The 14,926-nt window shown below is 38.3% G+C and overlaps 5 protein-coding genes across 5 annotated transcripts; all 5 read right to left on the bottom strand. All coding sequences in view use genetic code 12, as the record gives it.

The window, feature by feature from the left end:
• Positions 1-123: 123 nt before the first annotated feature.
• CTRG_03213 (OSBP family protein) lies at positions 124-3,081 on the bottom strand (the record flags this gene model as incomplete). Its single annotated transcript, XM_002548870.1, has 1 exon — positions 124-3,081. The coding sequence occupies one exon, from the start codon at positions 3,079-3,081 to the stop codon at positions 124-126; it is 2,958 nt and encodes a 985-aa protein (XP_002548916.1).
• A 174-nt stretch (positions 3,082-3,255) lies between these two features.
• CTRG_03212 (ankyrin repeat domain-containing protein) lies at positions 3,256-4,146 on the bottom strand (the record flags this gene model as incomplete). Its single annotated transcript, XM_002548869.1, has 1 exon — positions 3,256-4,146. One exon carries the CDS (start codon positions 4,144-4,146, stop codon positions 3,256-3,258), a length of 891 nt encoding a protein of 296 aa, XP_002548915.1.
• Positions 4,147-5,405: 1,259 nt separating this feature from the next.
• Positions 5,406-6,842, bottom strand: CTRG_03211 (fungal specific transcription factor domain-containing protein; the record flags this gene model as incomplete). The annotated part of the gene is made up of 1 exon (XM_002548868.1): positions 5,406-6,842. One exon carries the CDS (start codon positions 6,840-6,842, stop codon positions 5,406-5,408), a length of 1,437 nt encoding a protein of 478 aa, XP_002548914.1.
• A 243-nt stretch (positions 6,843-7,085) lies between these two features.
• On the bottom strand, positions 7,086-8,699 carry CTRG_03210 (uncharacterized protein; the record flags this gene model as incomplete). Its single annotated transcript, XM_002548867.1, has 1 exon — positions 7,086-8,699. The coding sequence occupies one exon, from the start codon at positions 8,697-8,699 to the stop codon at positions 7,086-7,088; it is 1,614 nt and encodes a 537-aa protein (XP_002548913.1).
• Positions 8,700-9,719: 1,020 nt separating this feature from the next.
• On the bottom strand, positions 9,720-14,276 carry CTRG_03209 (uncharacterized protein; the record flags this gene model as incomplete). Its single annotated transcript, XM_002548866.1, has 1 exon — positions 9,720-14,276. One exon carries the CDS (start codon positions 14,274-14,276, stop codon positions 9,720-9,722), a length of 4,557 nt encoding a protein of 1,518 aa, XP_002548912.1.
• Between the last annotated feature and the right edge of the window lie 650 nt (positions 14,277-14,926).

Raw genomic sequence — 14,926 nt, 5'->3', positions numbered from 1 at the left:
AACTTCTAACCACAACCCTACTTACGTACATAAATCAACTAAAATAAAAATAAACTAAAATAAAATAAATTATAAGGTACTCTAGAGAGAGCTTTAATTCCGTGGGTATGTCTAATCATCAGTTTAAAAAATATCTCCCGTGTTTGCCAAATCGTGTTCTTTTCTTCTTCCCCAATAGGTACCATTACATTCCCAAAACATATCTCCAGTAATTGGATGCTTCTTTTTAATGAACCAATTAGGAACATACTTCTCTTTGGTCTCTTCTCTTCTTTTTCTGGCTTGTCTTTGTTTAACTTCAACACGATGTTTTTCGTCAGCAGCACGGTCATACAATCCATCTTCCATATCTCTTTGATCCGGTCTTAATCTTGTATCTGTAGGTGCAAGCCACTTCTTCAAATTATCATCAATACCATTCAATGTAAGAGCAAAAGCAGTCAAATTGAAAGGAACTTTTGGTCGAGGAGCAACTTGCCAGACTAAAAATTTCCCTCCAGAATATGGATCATTATTGGTGTTTGTACTAGCACCAGACTTGATAGCTGGATCATCCAACAATGACATTCTTCGTTCAGAAGCACGACCTTCAGTATGATGATCTTGGGTAATTCTCTTTGCAAAAATCTTTGAATTCCAATGTCCACCCATAGCCCATTTGGCAACCCCATTCTTATCCAATGCATGACCAGATAACTGATAAGCTGAAGATGCTCTCCAACCACGTTGTTTCATATCAACAATGATGGTATCACCTGTGGTGTGGTTCTCAACAATCATTTTACCATAGTTGTCAACAGTTGGATTACCAAGCATAATACCAACGACAGCAGTATTAACCTTCTTCCAACTGTACAATTCTTCATGCACCAATTCTCCCTTCTTGTTCACAACTCCATTATCTGGTCTAAGAACACAAAACATCTTACCCAAATGTTTAAAGTCAAATGATCTACCATAGAATTTGGAGTCAACAGCATTTTCACCATAGTAATCCCATTTTGCCGATTCAGCACGACAAGCACTTATAGGAGGATGATGACTGACTTGTTCAACAAGAATTCTATAATTGCCATCTGGTCTTGCATACTCAAATGTTTCTCCCAATAATGGATTGAATGGCTTAGCAATTCTGTCAATAGTGGAAGAATATTCAGTAGCTGCAAATGTGGCAACATAAATCATACGCAATGTGGAGTCATCGTATTGACAAGCAATATTCAACAAATTGTTGTATTCGATATCTTCAGTTAATCTTTGCAACAACGAAGTCGGTTCGTTAAATGAAACAGGTAATGTCATCTTGGTCATATCTTTACCAATCATCGATTTCAAAATTCCCCACAAACCAACTTTTGGTCTATTATCTTCATCCAAGGCCAATCTCTTTCTTGGTGGGTTTTCGTACCCAAGGAATGAACCTTCTTTAATAAGTAATTGATTTGCTTCACGTTGAGCAGGATTAAGTCCATCATCTTCAGGAAGAGCTTCTTCTTCTTCTTCTTTTGATTCATCAACTACTACTGTTTCCTTTGGTTCTCCTTCATCCACGGCTGTTTCTTGATCAGTAGCAGTATCCAATGGACCTATCTCTTCTGTTTCTTTGATTGTTGCTTCCTTTTCTTCTGGTTCGTTGGTAGCTTCTCGGTTCACTTCTTCATGAGCGGCTCCTAAGGCAGCTGCTATTCCACCAATTCCTGCTGCGCCAGCAACTTTAGTTGCTGATAAAACCTCGTCATTGGTAGCAGTCTTATTACCCAAACCTTCTTCTTGCTCGGTCGGAAGTTCACCACTTGGAATTATCTCTTGACCTTGGGAAACAATTTGTGTTGGTTGCTCTTCTAATTCAGTTTCTGCTTCCTCTTCTTCTTCAAATTCATCTGCATCAAAGAATTCATCGTCATCGTCAGACTCTTCTCCTAAAAATTGTTCAATAACATCTTCAGGAAGAGCACCAGGAATTTGAGGGAATTCTTCAACTTCCTTTAATCCGTTGTTGTGATTCTTGGCATCAATCAACTTTTCGTCAATCTCTTCAACTTGCTTATCATCTGGTTGTTGAGCTAACTCATCTTCAGGTGAAAGTCTTGTACCTGTTTCCTCCTCATGAAGTGTCATTCTTTGAGAAGGAACTGGTGACATTGTACCTCCAGTTTTATTTCCGGTACTGCCGACAGTAGAAAAATATTTTTTCAATTGCTTTCTTTGATCTTTCAATTGCGCCAATCTTGATTCTCTCTCAGTAATTTGATTTTCCAACTCACGTATGGAATTCTCCCATAACGCATTCACTTCCAATTGTCTATCCAAATTTTTCTTTAATTTGTCGTATCTAATATCAACGCTGGTGTTATACTTAAGAACTAATTCATGGATCGCCTTGATAGTGTTGCCTCCAACAACACAAACTTCGGCGTCTTTTGATCCAGCATCTTCTGAAGAGGAGCTGGCCTCTCTGAATTTCTCAAATAATTCCAATAATGATGACAATTCAACTTGTAATGCCCTTCTGGTGGTGGCAATCTGATCATCCAATTGACTAAGGTCAATACTGGATTCTGCATCACTCTCATAATCACCAGCATCATAATCTTCTAGCTCCAAGTCAAAGTTTTCATGATCTGGATCTTGGTCTTGGTCTTGATATCCAGAATGTTGTTCTTCCCCACTGAATCTATTTCTAGTGGATGGAACAGGCAGTTGTGGGTGTGGAGTTTCAATTCCAGTCAATGTAGATCCTTCATTAATTTCTTTCAAACTACTCTTGAAAGTAGAAGATCTCGATAAATCACTTACCGGTTCGTCAAAAGATTCGGTTGATGACTGACTAGCTGAGCGCTTGTGCTTCTTTCTACCGGGTATTCTAAGGTGACGTTTTTTCTTTTCCACCACAACAGCATCATTTTCATCCTGCAAATCAGCTGAACCATTATTGACGGGGCTCAATGGGGAGGACGTAGATGCCATTGTTGTTTGTGTTGGTGCAGCTGGTAGTTGACCAGTCTTCACAGCAGCAGCACGGTTTCTTTTCTTGATATTGTCCATCGAATAGTTATGGCATTCTGCAATGTCCACACCCATCTATTTGTTTCAATCGGATGGTTTTGCTTTAAGATGCCATCTTAAGCCATTCTTACTCATAAATTTCAAACTTTAATTTTTTCCGATGAATCCAATGCAAAGTTGGCATATCTAAGATTTAAAGGACCCACGGCATGAATTATTTCGTATCGATCTTGATTTGTATAGGTACGATTAGATCCCAATTTGGTCAAGCATAAAATATCTTAAATTTATAACCAGAAGGCAAAATTTGGTCCATTTGCCGCAAATATACTTTGTCGTCAGCCGCAATTTCCAGGTCTTTATAGCATTGTTAGTGGAAGCAACTGGATCCATGATTGTTTGATCTTTAGAAGCGGTTTTAATCAATTTTCTCAATGGATCATTCTTTGAATTGACCAAATCAATAGGTAATCTTCCATGTTTATCACGTTTGAATGGATCACCACCATGTTTCAAGATCCAATCCCACATAGCAAGATCGTCTTTCTTGATAAATTCATGCAACACAGTGTTGCCAGTCAGTGGTTCTGCTCCATTGATGTCTAATAATTCAGAGGCTCTTGGATTTAAAATTAATAATTTTTCTAAATTGTCAAAATCTCTATTGCTAAAATACTGTCGTAAATCTGTGGCAGCTTTTTCAACAAATTTTGCTCTTTCAAATTGCATCAACTGGGCAATGTTTGCATCTTTACAAACTTCCACGGGTTGTTTCTTGTCCAAATTGACAATTGTATCATTAATATTTGACAAAGAAAGCAAGTATTTAACCACATCCAATCTTGATGAAGAGGCAGCCAAATGTAATGGGGTATTTCCTTGAGTGTCCTGGGCATTGATATCCAATGAAAACTTGTCGGCATTATTAACGAGATATTGAATGGTTGACAATGATGCAACTTGAACGGCATAATGTAAAACTGTTTGTTTCAATTGGGTAATGTCTTGTGTTTGTAATGTAGCTTTGCAAGAAGATAATTCATCGATAATGGAATCAATCTTGTCGGTATCACCACCTCGCAAGGCGTCGAGTAGTTTCAATTTTAATAATGACGCACTCAACTGTGGAGATTCTGTCATGGTATCGTTAGACTAAATAGGAATGATCAAATGTGTTCTATCTCTAATGAAATTAATGATAATAATAATCTAGTGAATAAGTCCAAAGTTAGATTTATCTGTATATAAATTGAATGGATACGACAAAAGCAAGCAAGCAAGCAAGAAAGTAAAAAAAAAAAAAATTGCCAACTAAAATTGCGGTTTTATATAAATTTGGAATTACTGTTGATGTTGACAACCAACCAACGAAAAGACGAAAATCCTGCACACAGGAAAGAAAGATAGAGAAATAATATCTCTCTCTCGTAGCAATCCACCGCCACCCTACCGCCACTACCCCCACTGCCACTGCCACTGCCACTGTCACTACCACTACCACCACCGCACCCACTGACTCAAAGTGTACTCCACTTCTACTCCCCTCCCTCCCCCTGTCCCGCCGTCGTTGAAAAATTCCTCTAATTTGTTATAATACGTAAACGACAATTCATAGTCTTTTAGGATCAACTTGTAGTTCACACAACATTCCATTACATATCACCACTTGTACAGTCATTACCTACTATTGTTAGATTGGTATCATTCTATTTCTCCTTCGTTTATACTGATTGCAGCATGTGGCTGTTTTTTTGTTGTTTTTTTTTTGCAGTCCCTCTTCGGTATCAACGTGTCGTTACTCGTTTAATTGTCCCACAATCCGAGGAATCATTTTATTTCAATTTCTAATTTCTAATTTTAACATTTGGTCTGATCTGACCTGATCTGGTCGTCGTCATAGAAACGGCAGTAGTTGCTCAATAATGGCTTTTATTTATTTATTTATTTCTTTCTTTCTTTTTTGAAATTACATCGATAACGCTTGGTTCAAGGTGGTATCAACATTAGAGAATATGCACATCACATAATATTATCCTCTAATTCAATCACTGTGTTTTATCGAATGGTCTTTTGACCACTTCATCATCTTCTTCTTCCCATAAAATCAGTTAAATTCAACACTGCCTTTATTTTTGGTATTGGTTTTGTTTATACGGTGAACCTGTCATCGTAAACATTTCAATAGTTACACAAACCACTTGTCCCTCTCGTGTATATCATCTCTCTATATATATACGACAGTCGACTATTTAGCAATATCTTTAGTTTTTTGCCACTTGTTTTCTAAGAATAATTGCAATATACATTAGAACGAATAATAAATAAATAAATAAATAAATAAATAAATAAATTGATGAAAATAAATAACACATATATACACGAACTTTATTAGTGTTCATCTACCAAAAATTACTTTGGTTAAATAATCCAGGATCTGGTTTTTTGCTCTGTTCTTCTTCGTCATTAACTCCTACATGAAAATCAACATGGTTATAGAAAATACCATCATCCATGCTACTACCATCTTGTTTTGTTTCCAAAAATGGAAGCAACCCTAAGGACCCATCAGTCACAAACTCATTCATCAACATTTGACGATTCAAGTTAACTTTAAATGGATCAAAACTAAGTAATTCCTCTAATGATTCAGTATCTTCCATGAAATTAGTCGAGGTCTCTAGATCATTTGACCCATTATTCGAAGTGCTGCTTCGTGATGAATCATGTTGCATCGGCGTAGTTTGTCTTGGAAACTGTTGAGGAAATGGTGATTGTTGTTGACCCGATACAAACAGTCTATCATTACTATTGCTTGTATCAACACTATTATTGGCACTTCTAATTCTTGACAATCCGATATTATTGTTACTACTAGTTCCATTTGGTACTCTTTTAACAGCTGTTTTCGTAATTGGTATTTGTTGTTGTTGTTGTTGTTGTTGTTGTTGCTGTTGCTGTTGTGGGGGTGATTGCAGCAGTGGTAAACTAGATACCTTCTTCCTTCCATTATTCCCCATAAGATTGGCTTTACTTATGTTTACACCAAGGATACTTAAAATTGTCACCTCAAGAAGCTTCACTGCTCTCCTGTTAATCCCACCTGGCACTTCGTACTTACAATCCGTATTCAAATTATTTACAGTATCTAATAACAACTGTTTCAGATTTATAAATAAAGGTCCTCCTTTTATGTAGTCTAATGTCCCCTTTGCAACCAACAATGCCAATAATGATTGTTCACGAACTATGTGGATAGGAATAGGCAAAACATTAGATGATGTCGTAGCAGACAAGCACTTTAAAACCTCTAATATTTGTATCGATGACTGTTGTACTAAACTAATGCTCGAAACTATTGTAGCCACGTCTCCTTCGCCTTTAAAGAGCTGCTCTTTTTGAGACAAACCAACATTATGATGATTACCATACTTTGATAATATAGGTAAATAGATCAATATTTTGGCATGGTAGTATAAGAATATCAAAGTCAATTGTTGTTTACTATAACTCCTGCCATTATTTCCTTCAATACTTTTCGGATCCTTCAAGGATAACCCATTGATATCAATTTCAAATTTCAATTCAGGTGGTAATTCTCGTCTCCAACAATCCAACATCCTATCTCTGTGTAAGGCTTTCTTCTGGATATTGTTATTATCAAATCTTGAGTAAATTGAATCTACAATATTTGCTAAAACCTTGGAATACAACATGACGCTTAAAGCCAATTTTGAAACTTTACCCACAATTGACAACTTTGTATTGTTGACAATCAAAATATTGACATTATCGTCGATATTCCCATTATCATTGTCATTCTTCCCTGAGAATGGCATAGCACACTCAATTTCGTAATCCTTGAGTAATCTAGGAATACCCAAGTTCAATGCCCGAATAAACGTCGAGACAATAAATACACCAAAAACAAAATACGTCTTTCACCTTGCATGAAATTCTGAACATCTATATCACCAGCATTATTACCACTTTAAACCAAGAACTGCAGCTGGACATCTATGCAATCTCAATTGTTGGGCATGGCTAATACTCTTCCTCTTAGTTCGTAACAACTAACAATATCACCAGTGACTAACATATGCATGCCACGAAAGAATCTGCAAGGTCTGAATCGAACAGTATGTGTGATTAAACAATTTGGTCTGATAAACTCGTGGAATTAAATAATCATAGTGTTTCATCAAGGCAATAAACTTTGGTGGTGTTTGCGGACTTAAAGATCGTAAATAATTCTTCTTACTTGCAAGAAATGCTAAACTCAAAATCAAAATCATAATGGCTCCAAATTTTTCAATCAGTTCATATGACGATTCTCCTTCAAAATCACTATAATGACCTTGCTCTAAAATATGATTCAATTTCATATAATTCTTCAAGAATGAATTCTTGTCCAAAATTGGTAAAGCATTTCCCCATTCTTGAAAATAAACTGTAATGAGTTGGTCCATATCCAATCTAGATACTGGGAGATTTATCAACTCTTTTAAAAATACAATTGCCTCTGGTTCTGACAATTTAGTAATATCGTATCGATTCATTATCATCTTGTTCAATGTTTCTTCAAGTTCAGCAGGAAATGGAGACTCCATATTTGCATTTGTATTCTCTTTCAATGATGCCAAAGAATTAGCTGTAAGAATTGCTGGTTTTGAATCATATCCATATGCCTGACAAATACGTGCGAGTAATGTTGGAGTACATAATGTTTCTTCCGTGCTTCGTGGTATTGACATTGCAACTAAAGATGTGAGCATACTTTGTTTATTGCTCTCTTTTTCTAACTTCTGTTGTTGTTGTTGGAATAGTTTAGTCTTTTGCATTTGTGCAATTGCAGTAGCTGCTGCAAATGCTCCAGGCGCTGGACTCTGTTCTCTATTGGTTGAATTGGAAGACGCGAAATGTGACAGTTTTTTGTGACGGTGTTGTGAATTATATTCTTCAATACTAAGCAAACTATCATTATCATCGTTGTCGTCATTATAAGCATTATCCTCATCGTCACTCAACTTTAGTGACCCAGCAATGGACACTGGTACGTCTACCACGCTTCCAGCAACACCTCGGACATTATTAGATCCATACATTGAACCTGCGATCGAAACAGGTCTTTCGTGAACTGCATGCGGGTTTGAACATCCACAAGGACAGCTATCATCATCACCATTATGAACATGCAGATGAATACTATTCTGAATATCCAAAAGACTCAAGTTGGATGCCGTTATCTTGTTCAAATTTGTCAGTGTATCTTTATCTTTCTCCGTGTTTTTGTCTTCAGATAACGCTGAATTGTTGAGCATTACAAGCTGTTCATCTCTCATATCTAGTAATCCCACTAACTTCTTATTCTCTGCCTCTAATTGTCTAACACGTTCTTCTAGAGTCTCTGTATATGCCTTTGGGTATGATTTTCTTGTTAACCTGTCTGAAACAATACACTCTAAACCGACAGATTGACAAGTAGAACAAGGGTTCTTCCCATCACATTTGGTTTTTTTAGCTCGGCATCTATCACATGCTTGTGCTACTCTTTCGATTTTAGAGCCAGGAACTTTGATTGTTCTAGTATTTACTGTACCGTTTGTCGGATTCTTAGTGGTTGCTTTGGATTTCTTCTTTGACGGAGGAGATGGCGTGCTGAATGGCATGTTAAGACTCTCTTGATTCTGCATCATCAATAGTAAAACAATAAAAGAATGAACGAAGAAGAGGTAGAATGTAGTTGTGTCTGTGTTCTCTTTATTATGGTTTGAGATCTGGAGATTAGAACTTTTTTTTTTTCTTTCTGTTTGACTTCTGTGAGTGTGAGTGTCAGTGTCAGTGTCAGTGTGCGTGTGAGTAATTAATTAATTAGCGTCTCAGCATTTTCTCGTTTTAATTTTTTCCTCCGCCTGGGGGGAGAGCAGAAGGAGAAGAAGAAGGAGAAAATCACCTGAACCGGAGGATTGACTCATTTCAATTAATTAACACCACAAAGATAAATTATCCATGGGGTTGATTAATTCTATTTTATTTTTCACACGATGATTCACAAAGCACAATTTCATGTGGTTATTATCCAGTGGTTAAGCAGACAAAACTGACACTAAGTTAACCACGGACTTTCAAAGCAAGTATTAATAGATCAATATTTCCTATATTTCCCATCCAATTAGCTCCCGATATTGTGTAAATTTGTTCAAAGTGAAAAATTTCCTGCCACTATAGTGAACTATTCACAGAGATAGACTGTAGAATTAGAGCAAACTCCCTCCAAACATAATAAATAGATTCTCACACTTGAAGTTCTCTTCCAATACGGCACAGAGATACAAAGTTACAAATCACGGATAAATAATAACTGTATACTAGAATATATGATAAACTAAAACTCAAAACATGCTAAACTAATCTTTTATGTATTCTCTCTCTCTCTCTCTCTCTTCTTTTTTTAATCGATATACCCACCTTCTTTTGCAAGGGAATAGAAGATACTGTCTTTATTCTTCAACAAAGCCTCTGGTGAATCAAACTCAGCAACTCTTCCGTTGTCCAACACCAAAATCTTGTCACTGTCCATAATGGTATCAATTCTATGTGCAATGGTCAAAATGGTCTTGTCCTTGAACTCGCTTCGGATAGTCTCCTGGATGATCTTATCGGTCTGGAAATCCACCGCAGCGGTGGCTTCATCCAACACCAAGATCTTGCTTGTTTCATTCAACAATGCCCGTGGCCAAACACAACAACTGCTTTTGTCCAGACGACAAGTTCGACCCACCTTCTTCGATCTGTGCATCCAACCCCACTTTCTTTGGCAACTCGTCTTGGTTCTTGCTCTTCTTCTTCTCTTGCTCCAGGGGCTCGGTTTCCATCTTGGCAACGTGTTCCTTCAAGTGTGCCAACTCCAACACCTTCCACAACTTGTCATCACTGTACTCCCCAAATGGGTCCAAGTTCTCTCTGACAGATGCTCTAAACGTGTGTGCCTCTTGTGGGATAATGGTCAAATGGTGTCTAAGATCATACAATCCAATTTCACTAGTGTTGACCCCATCAATCTCAATGTGCCCTCCCGTGGCTTCGATTATTCTGAACAACGACAACGTCAATGATGACTTCCCAGCTCCGGTTCTGCCAACAATACCAACCTTCTCCTTAGACGCAATCGTCAACTCGATTTCTTTCAAAACCGGATCCAAGTGTTCACGATAGGCAGTACTGTACTTCTTGAACTTCACAACACCTTCTGCGGGCCATGATGCCTCTGGTCGCTTGTCTTCAATAACCATTGGTGCTTCAGACGGCAAGTCACAATACTCGATTATTCTTTCAATAGCAACACCACCCGATTGCATCTCGGCCCAGATTCTCACAAGGGAATTCAAAATATACGTAATACTCATGGAATATGTCATGACAAAACCCAAAATACTTGGAAGAATCGGATGCTTGCCACCTAAAGTAACCACTGCCAACAACGCAGTGAAAAACATGATACTGGATGAAATGGACTGCAACCTCATGGACAACCATCTGTTACAGTTTTGCTGCACCACACCAATCAAAGTCTTCTCGTCGATGAATTTCTTACTCTTGTGAACAAAACGTTCTCGCTGGTGAAACGCCTTGATGGTGTCAACCCCGTTGATGGACTCTTGGATGGTAGCCAACACCGGCGACTTTGCAATTGACTCCAATCTCTTCAACTCTCTGGTGGTTGGAACAAAACGGACCCTGAAGTAGTTGTAGACGAAAAGCAAAGCAACAATGATCAAAAACATTGGAGGCAAAAACGTCAAAATAACACCAAATGTAACTATACCATTGAGCAACGTGGTCACAAACGAAATAATCGTCCATGGGAGATTCATATCTATCTTCCCGATATCCTCGGTGAACCTGTTCAAGATACGCCCAATTGGCGTGGTATCAAAGAATGACATAGGTGATCTCAACACCGATTCAGCCATCTTGTTGTGGAAGTAAGCTGCTCCTTTCACAATACAGTAACTCCAGATAACAAGAGCACCCAAGTATGTCAAGAACCCGGAGAAAACACCAAGCCCTGCATATGTACCCAAGAACAATACAGGTTGCACAGTGTCATTGTGTTCACTGTTAAGCTGCGACCAATAACTCAACAAATACTTCTCGGCGGCTGACACCAAAACAACCGTCAATGTGGCGGCAATGTAGAACGAAAAGTACTTGTAGTCACATGCAACAATGTACTGCTTGAAAATATCCCATGGAACAGTCCCCTTTCTCGACACTTCCTCTTCTTGTCTGGTCTTTCGTGGCTCCCCGTTGGAGTCTTCGTCATCTTCATAGTTGTGGCCATAGGAGACGACACTAGCACGACGCAACACAGCACCTTCCACAACTCCTCTATTCTCTTCTCCCACGTATTCAACAATTTCATCAACCAAATCCCCAGTTTCCTTCACATCAACGGAGGACTCTTCTTCATTCTGAGTAGATGGCTTAGCATTACTAGACGGCACATCAGTAGTGGATGACCCTTCTTCTGTGGAAGAACTGTCGTCCTTCTTTCTTCCATATTCTTTGATCAACGTGGCTAAATCACCGTCACGACTCATCACAGCATCAAAGTCACCATGTTCCACTATCGAACCTCCGGACAATAAGTAGATGTCGCTGGCTTCGTGCAACACCGGCACCGAGTTTGTCGCCAAGATTCTGCACCTGTCACCAATGACACCCTCATTGCTCAACACTTTCCTGATGATGTTCTTCCCCACATGTGCATCAACAGCGGAAAGAATGTCATCCAAAAGATAGATATCAGCTCTGGCATAGACACTTCTGGCCAACGAAATACGTGCCTTTTGGCCCCCAGAAAGTGAAATACCCTTTTCCCCGACAACAGTCTTGTCGCCATCTGGAAGGTTCTTGAAATCAGACACCAACTCACATGCATCCACCGTTCTCCTGTAGAACTCAGGGTCGTACTTGTGTCCAAACAAAATATTCTCCTTGACAGTACCGTTCAAGATCCATGGGTTTTGTGGACAATAGGCAATGGATCCGAATGTCTCCACGCTTGGTGATGATCCGTTAGCTGCATTGTCTGAATATGAACCAACCTTAATAGGAACATCCCCCAAAATAGCTTTGATCAAAGTGGATTTACCGCTGCCGACTTTACCAACAACACAGGTCAACTTGCTCTTTTGCGCAAGGAAATTGATATCTTTCAATGCAACATTGCTTGATGGAGTGTCTTGAACTTCGCTTTCTTCATCTTTATACTCGGTTTTCTTCTCGTCGGACCAGATGAAAGTAGCATCTTTGACCATCACAGAATAAGAGGAATTGGCATTTGGCTCTGCTTCCCTCTTAACGTGTCCATGTTGATCGTCATCAAGCTCGTCTAAGGTCAAAAAATCACCAATTCTAGATAACGAAGTCGAAACCTCAATAAATTCAACGATAAAGCCTGGAATCAACAACATTGGTTCGGATAACAAGTCGAACAATGCCAAGGCTGGGAAAACAATATCAGGAGTCAATGGAGTCTTGTAGAAAATAGCAAATGCAGCATAAGTAGCACAACTGATAAAAAATGGAATACATGACCACAAGAACTGCGCCAATGCACTTACCACACCGATCTTCTTGATATTGTTCAATTCCCTGTCATTTCTAATATGGCCCAAACGTGCAAGCATCGGTTTTTCCCAGGAATAGAACTTGATACTTTTAGCCGAATTCAAAATTTCTGTAACAAAACTAGTTCTCTCATCCTTATCCTTCATAAGTTGAATATAATTCTTGGACATCGATGTGTTGACTAATGTGGCAATTGGTGCAACAATCACTGCTGTCACAACACCAGCCCATGTAGCATTTTCAAATAATTTGTATAAGGAAACCAAACAAACGGCTAACTTCAATGGTGATGCCAAATATTCTCCAAGTTGCCAACAAAACCAATAGATAATATCAATGTCCATTGTGATGTGGTTTATAATATCACCAGTAGGTTTGTTCTTTCTAGATTGTGGAGATAATCTCAATGCCTTCTCGTAGATCATAGTCGTCAACGAACTTTGGATCTCGTACCCAAGATCAAACTGAGTCTTGTACGCTTGATTGAAGGTAATGAAATTCGAAATGGAAGTGAGAAACATCACAGATGCCCAGAAGTAACCAATGATTATAGGAGGCTTTTCTTCACTATAGAAGTAAGATGTGAAGAATTGAATAAACTTTCGCAAAAGGAATGGCTGTGCAAAACTCAACCCTGTACCAACAATCGCTAAGGTGATGCTGACAACAAACTTGTCGGTGAATGCACTGGCAATAGAACGGAACATGTTTGGTTTTGGTTCCACCTTCTTTCTGGTGACAAAACCCCAGATCGTGGATAACCAGCCGGCTTTCTTGCTTTTCTTTAATTCGTGCTCCCAAGCACGGCTAACTTTTGCTTTGGTGTCATCACAAGTGATATCGCCCAAGATATCTGGCAAGTCGGACAACTTTACATCGTCTGTCGCATATATCTTATCAATAAGCGGCTGGAGGTAGTAGAACGTGAAGTACGAAAACAAATTGACAGTGTCCAAAAACTTCTCATTGGTAATCTCAAACCCTGGTTTGAAAAAGCCAACCTCGAGGATAAAAATGGCCAAGCTGTTGACAAGCCCTACTATTTCAATGAGGTACGCAGGTCCTGAGTTGGCATAGATCTTGTGCTTTGAATAAGAATCTTGGATAAATACCCCAAATGAGAAAACCGTGTTGATAAGCCAATACAATAACAACGACGCAATTGCAACTGGTGATCTTCTGAACTCGACCAATTCGACGACAAATGCTAACAGGACTGTGGCCAAACTACCAATGAAATACGAGTTCTTATTGAGTTGATATAACGATGCACATAAGACTATTTGGACCAAAACCAAAAATGTTTTGAATGTTTGCAACCCAGGAGTGGAAGTATAGATACGCGGGGATGTCTTTTTGGCAAAGACCAATCGGTAAAGCTGAATGAACATGAAAAGGGCAAAGAAACCGTTGATTATCTGTCCCACGAATTCAACAAACTGGGGGTTCAACGCATTACCATGAGGGGAATAAAGTGGGTTTGGAATACTTGACTTTCTGGACTCTGTTATAACCAAGTTGTGGTCACTGTCGAAGCCTAAGAAATCAAAGGCATGAAGTAATGACTGTGGTTTAAATGAGGACAATTGAATGGGGACAAACCCCAAGATAAAGTCATCATCTATGGATTCATTCATAGTTTAATTACCAAGTCTAGTGGAATTAAAATATGATGGAATATATATATATATATGTATATGTAGAAACAATCTATGAGACTGAAAATAAATTATACAAAGATATATATATATAAAAGGTAAATCAAAAGGGAATATTATAGGTTACTTATATTTCTTGAAAATTGCTGGCCATGAGAAAATAACAGTGAAAAATTTCAGACACAAAAAGAGAAAGGGGAAATAAAAAAATTTTCTTTCTATTTTTCACTCTTCTCATAATTAAATTAAACTAAAATAAATAAGAGAATGGAACAATGGCAATGATTTTGCGATAAAGTGTAAACTGATAACGAGATAATACAAACTAAACTACAAAGACCAAAATTGGCACAAGTTTCAACTATTAGGCTTTGGAATTTTGCTCCCCGCCTGCCTGGCTGGCTGGCTGATACCCCAGGACATACAATACTCTATTCGTATTTAATATCTGTCTGTTTTTGTCTTCTAGCTTTGTTTTCATTGGATTTTGAATACTTGTCCCAGTAATTAGGGAGTATTAGGTCCAGACATTTCTTCACCATACTTCTTCATAGGTAATTCTCCCTTTACTTGATAGTTGTTATTCGTGCCGTTTGATGCCGTGCGATCTTCCAAACAAAAAAGAAAAA

The sequence above is a fragment of the Candida tropicalis genome (assembly GCF_000006335.3).
Source record: "Candida tropicalis MYA-3404 genomic scaffold supercont3.4, whole genome shotgun sequence".
Classification (NCBI taxonomy): domain Eukaryota; kingdom Fungi; phylum Ascomycota; class Pichiomycetes; order Serinales; family Debaryomycetaceae; genus Candida; species Candida tropicalis.
Note: the sequence above shows the minus strand (reverse complement) of the source record. Positions and strands in the feature narration are given on the sequence as shown.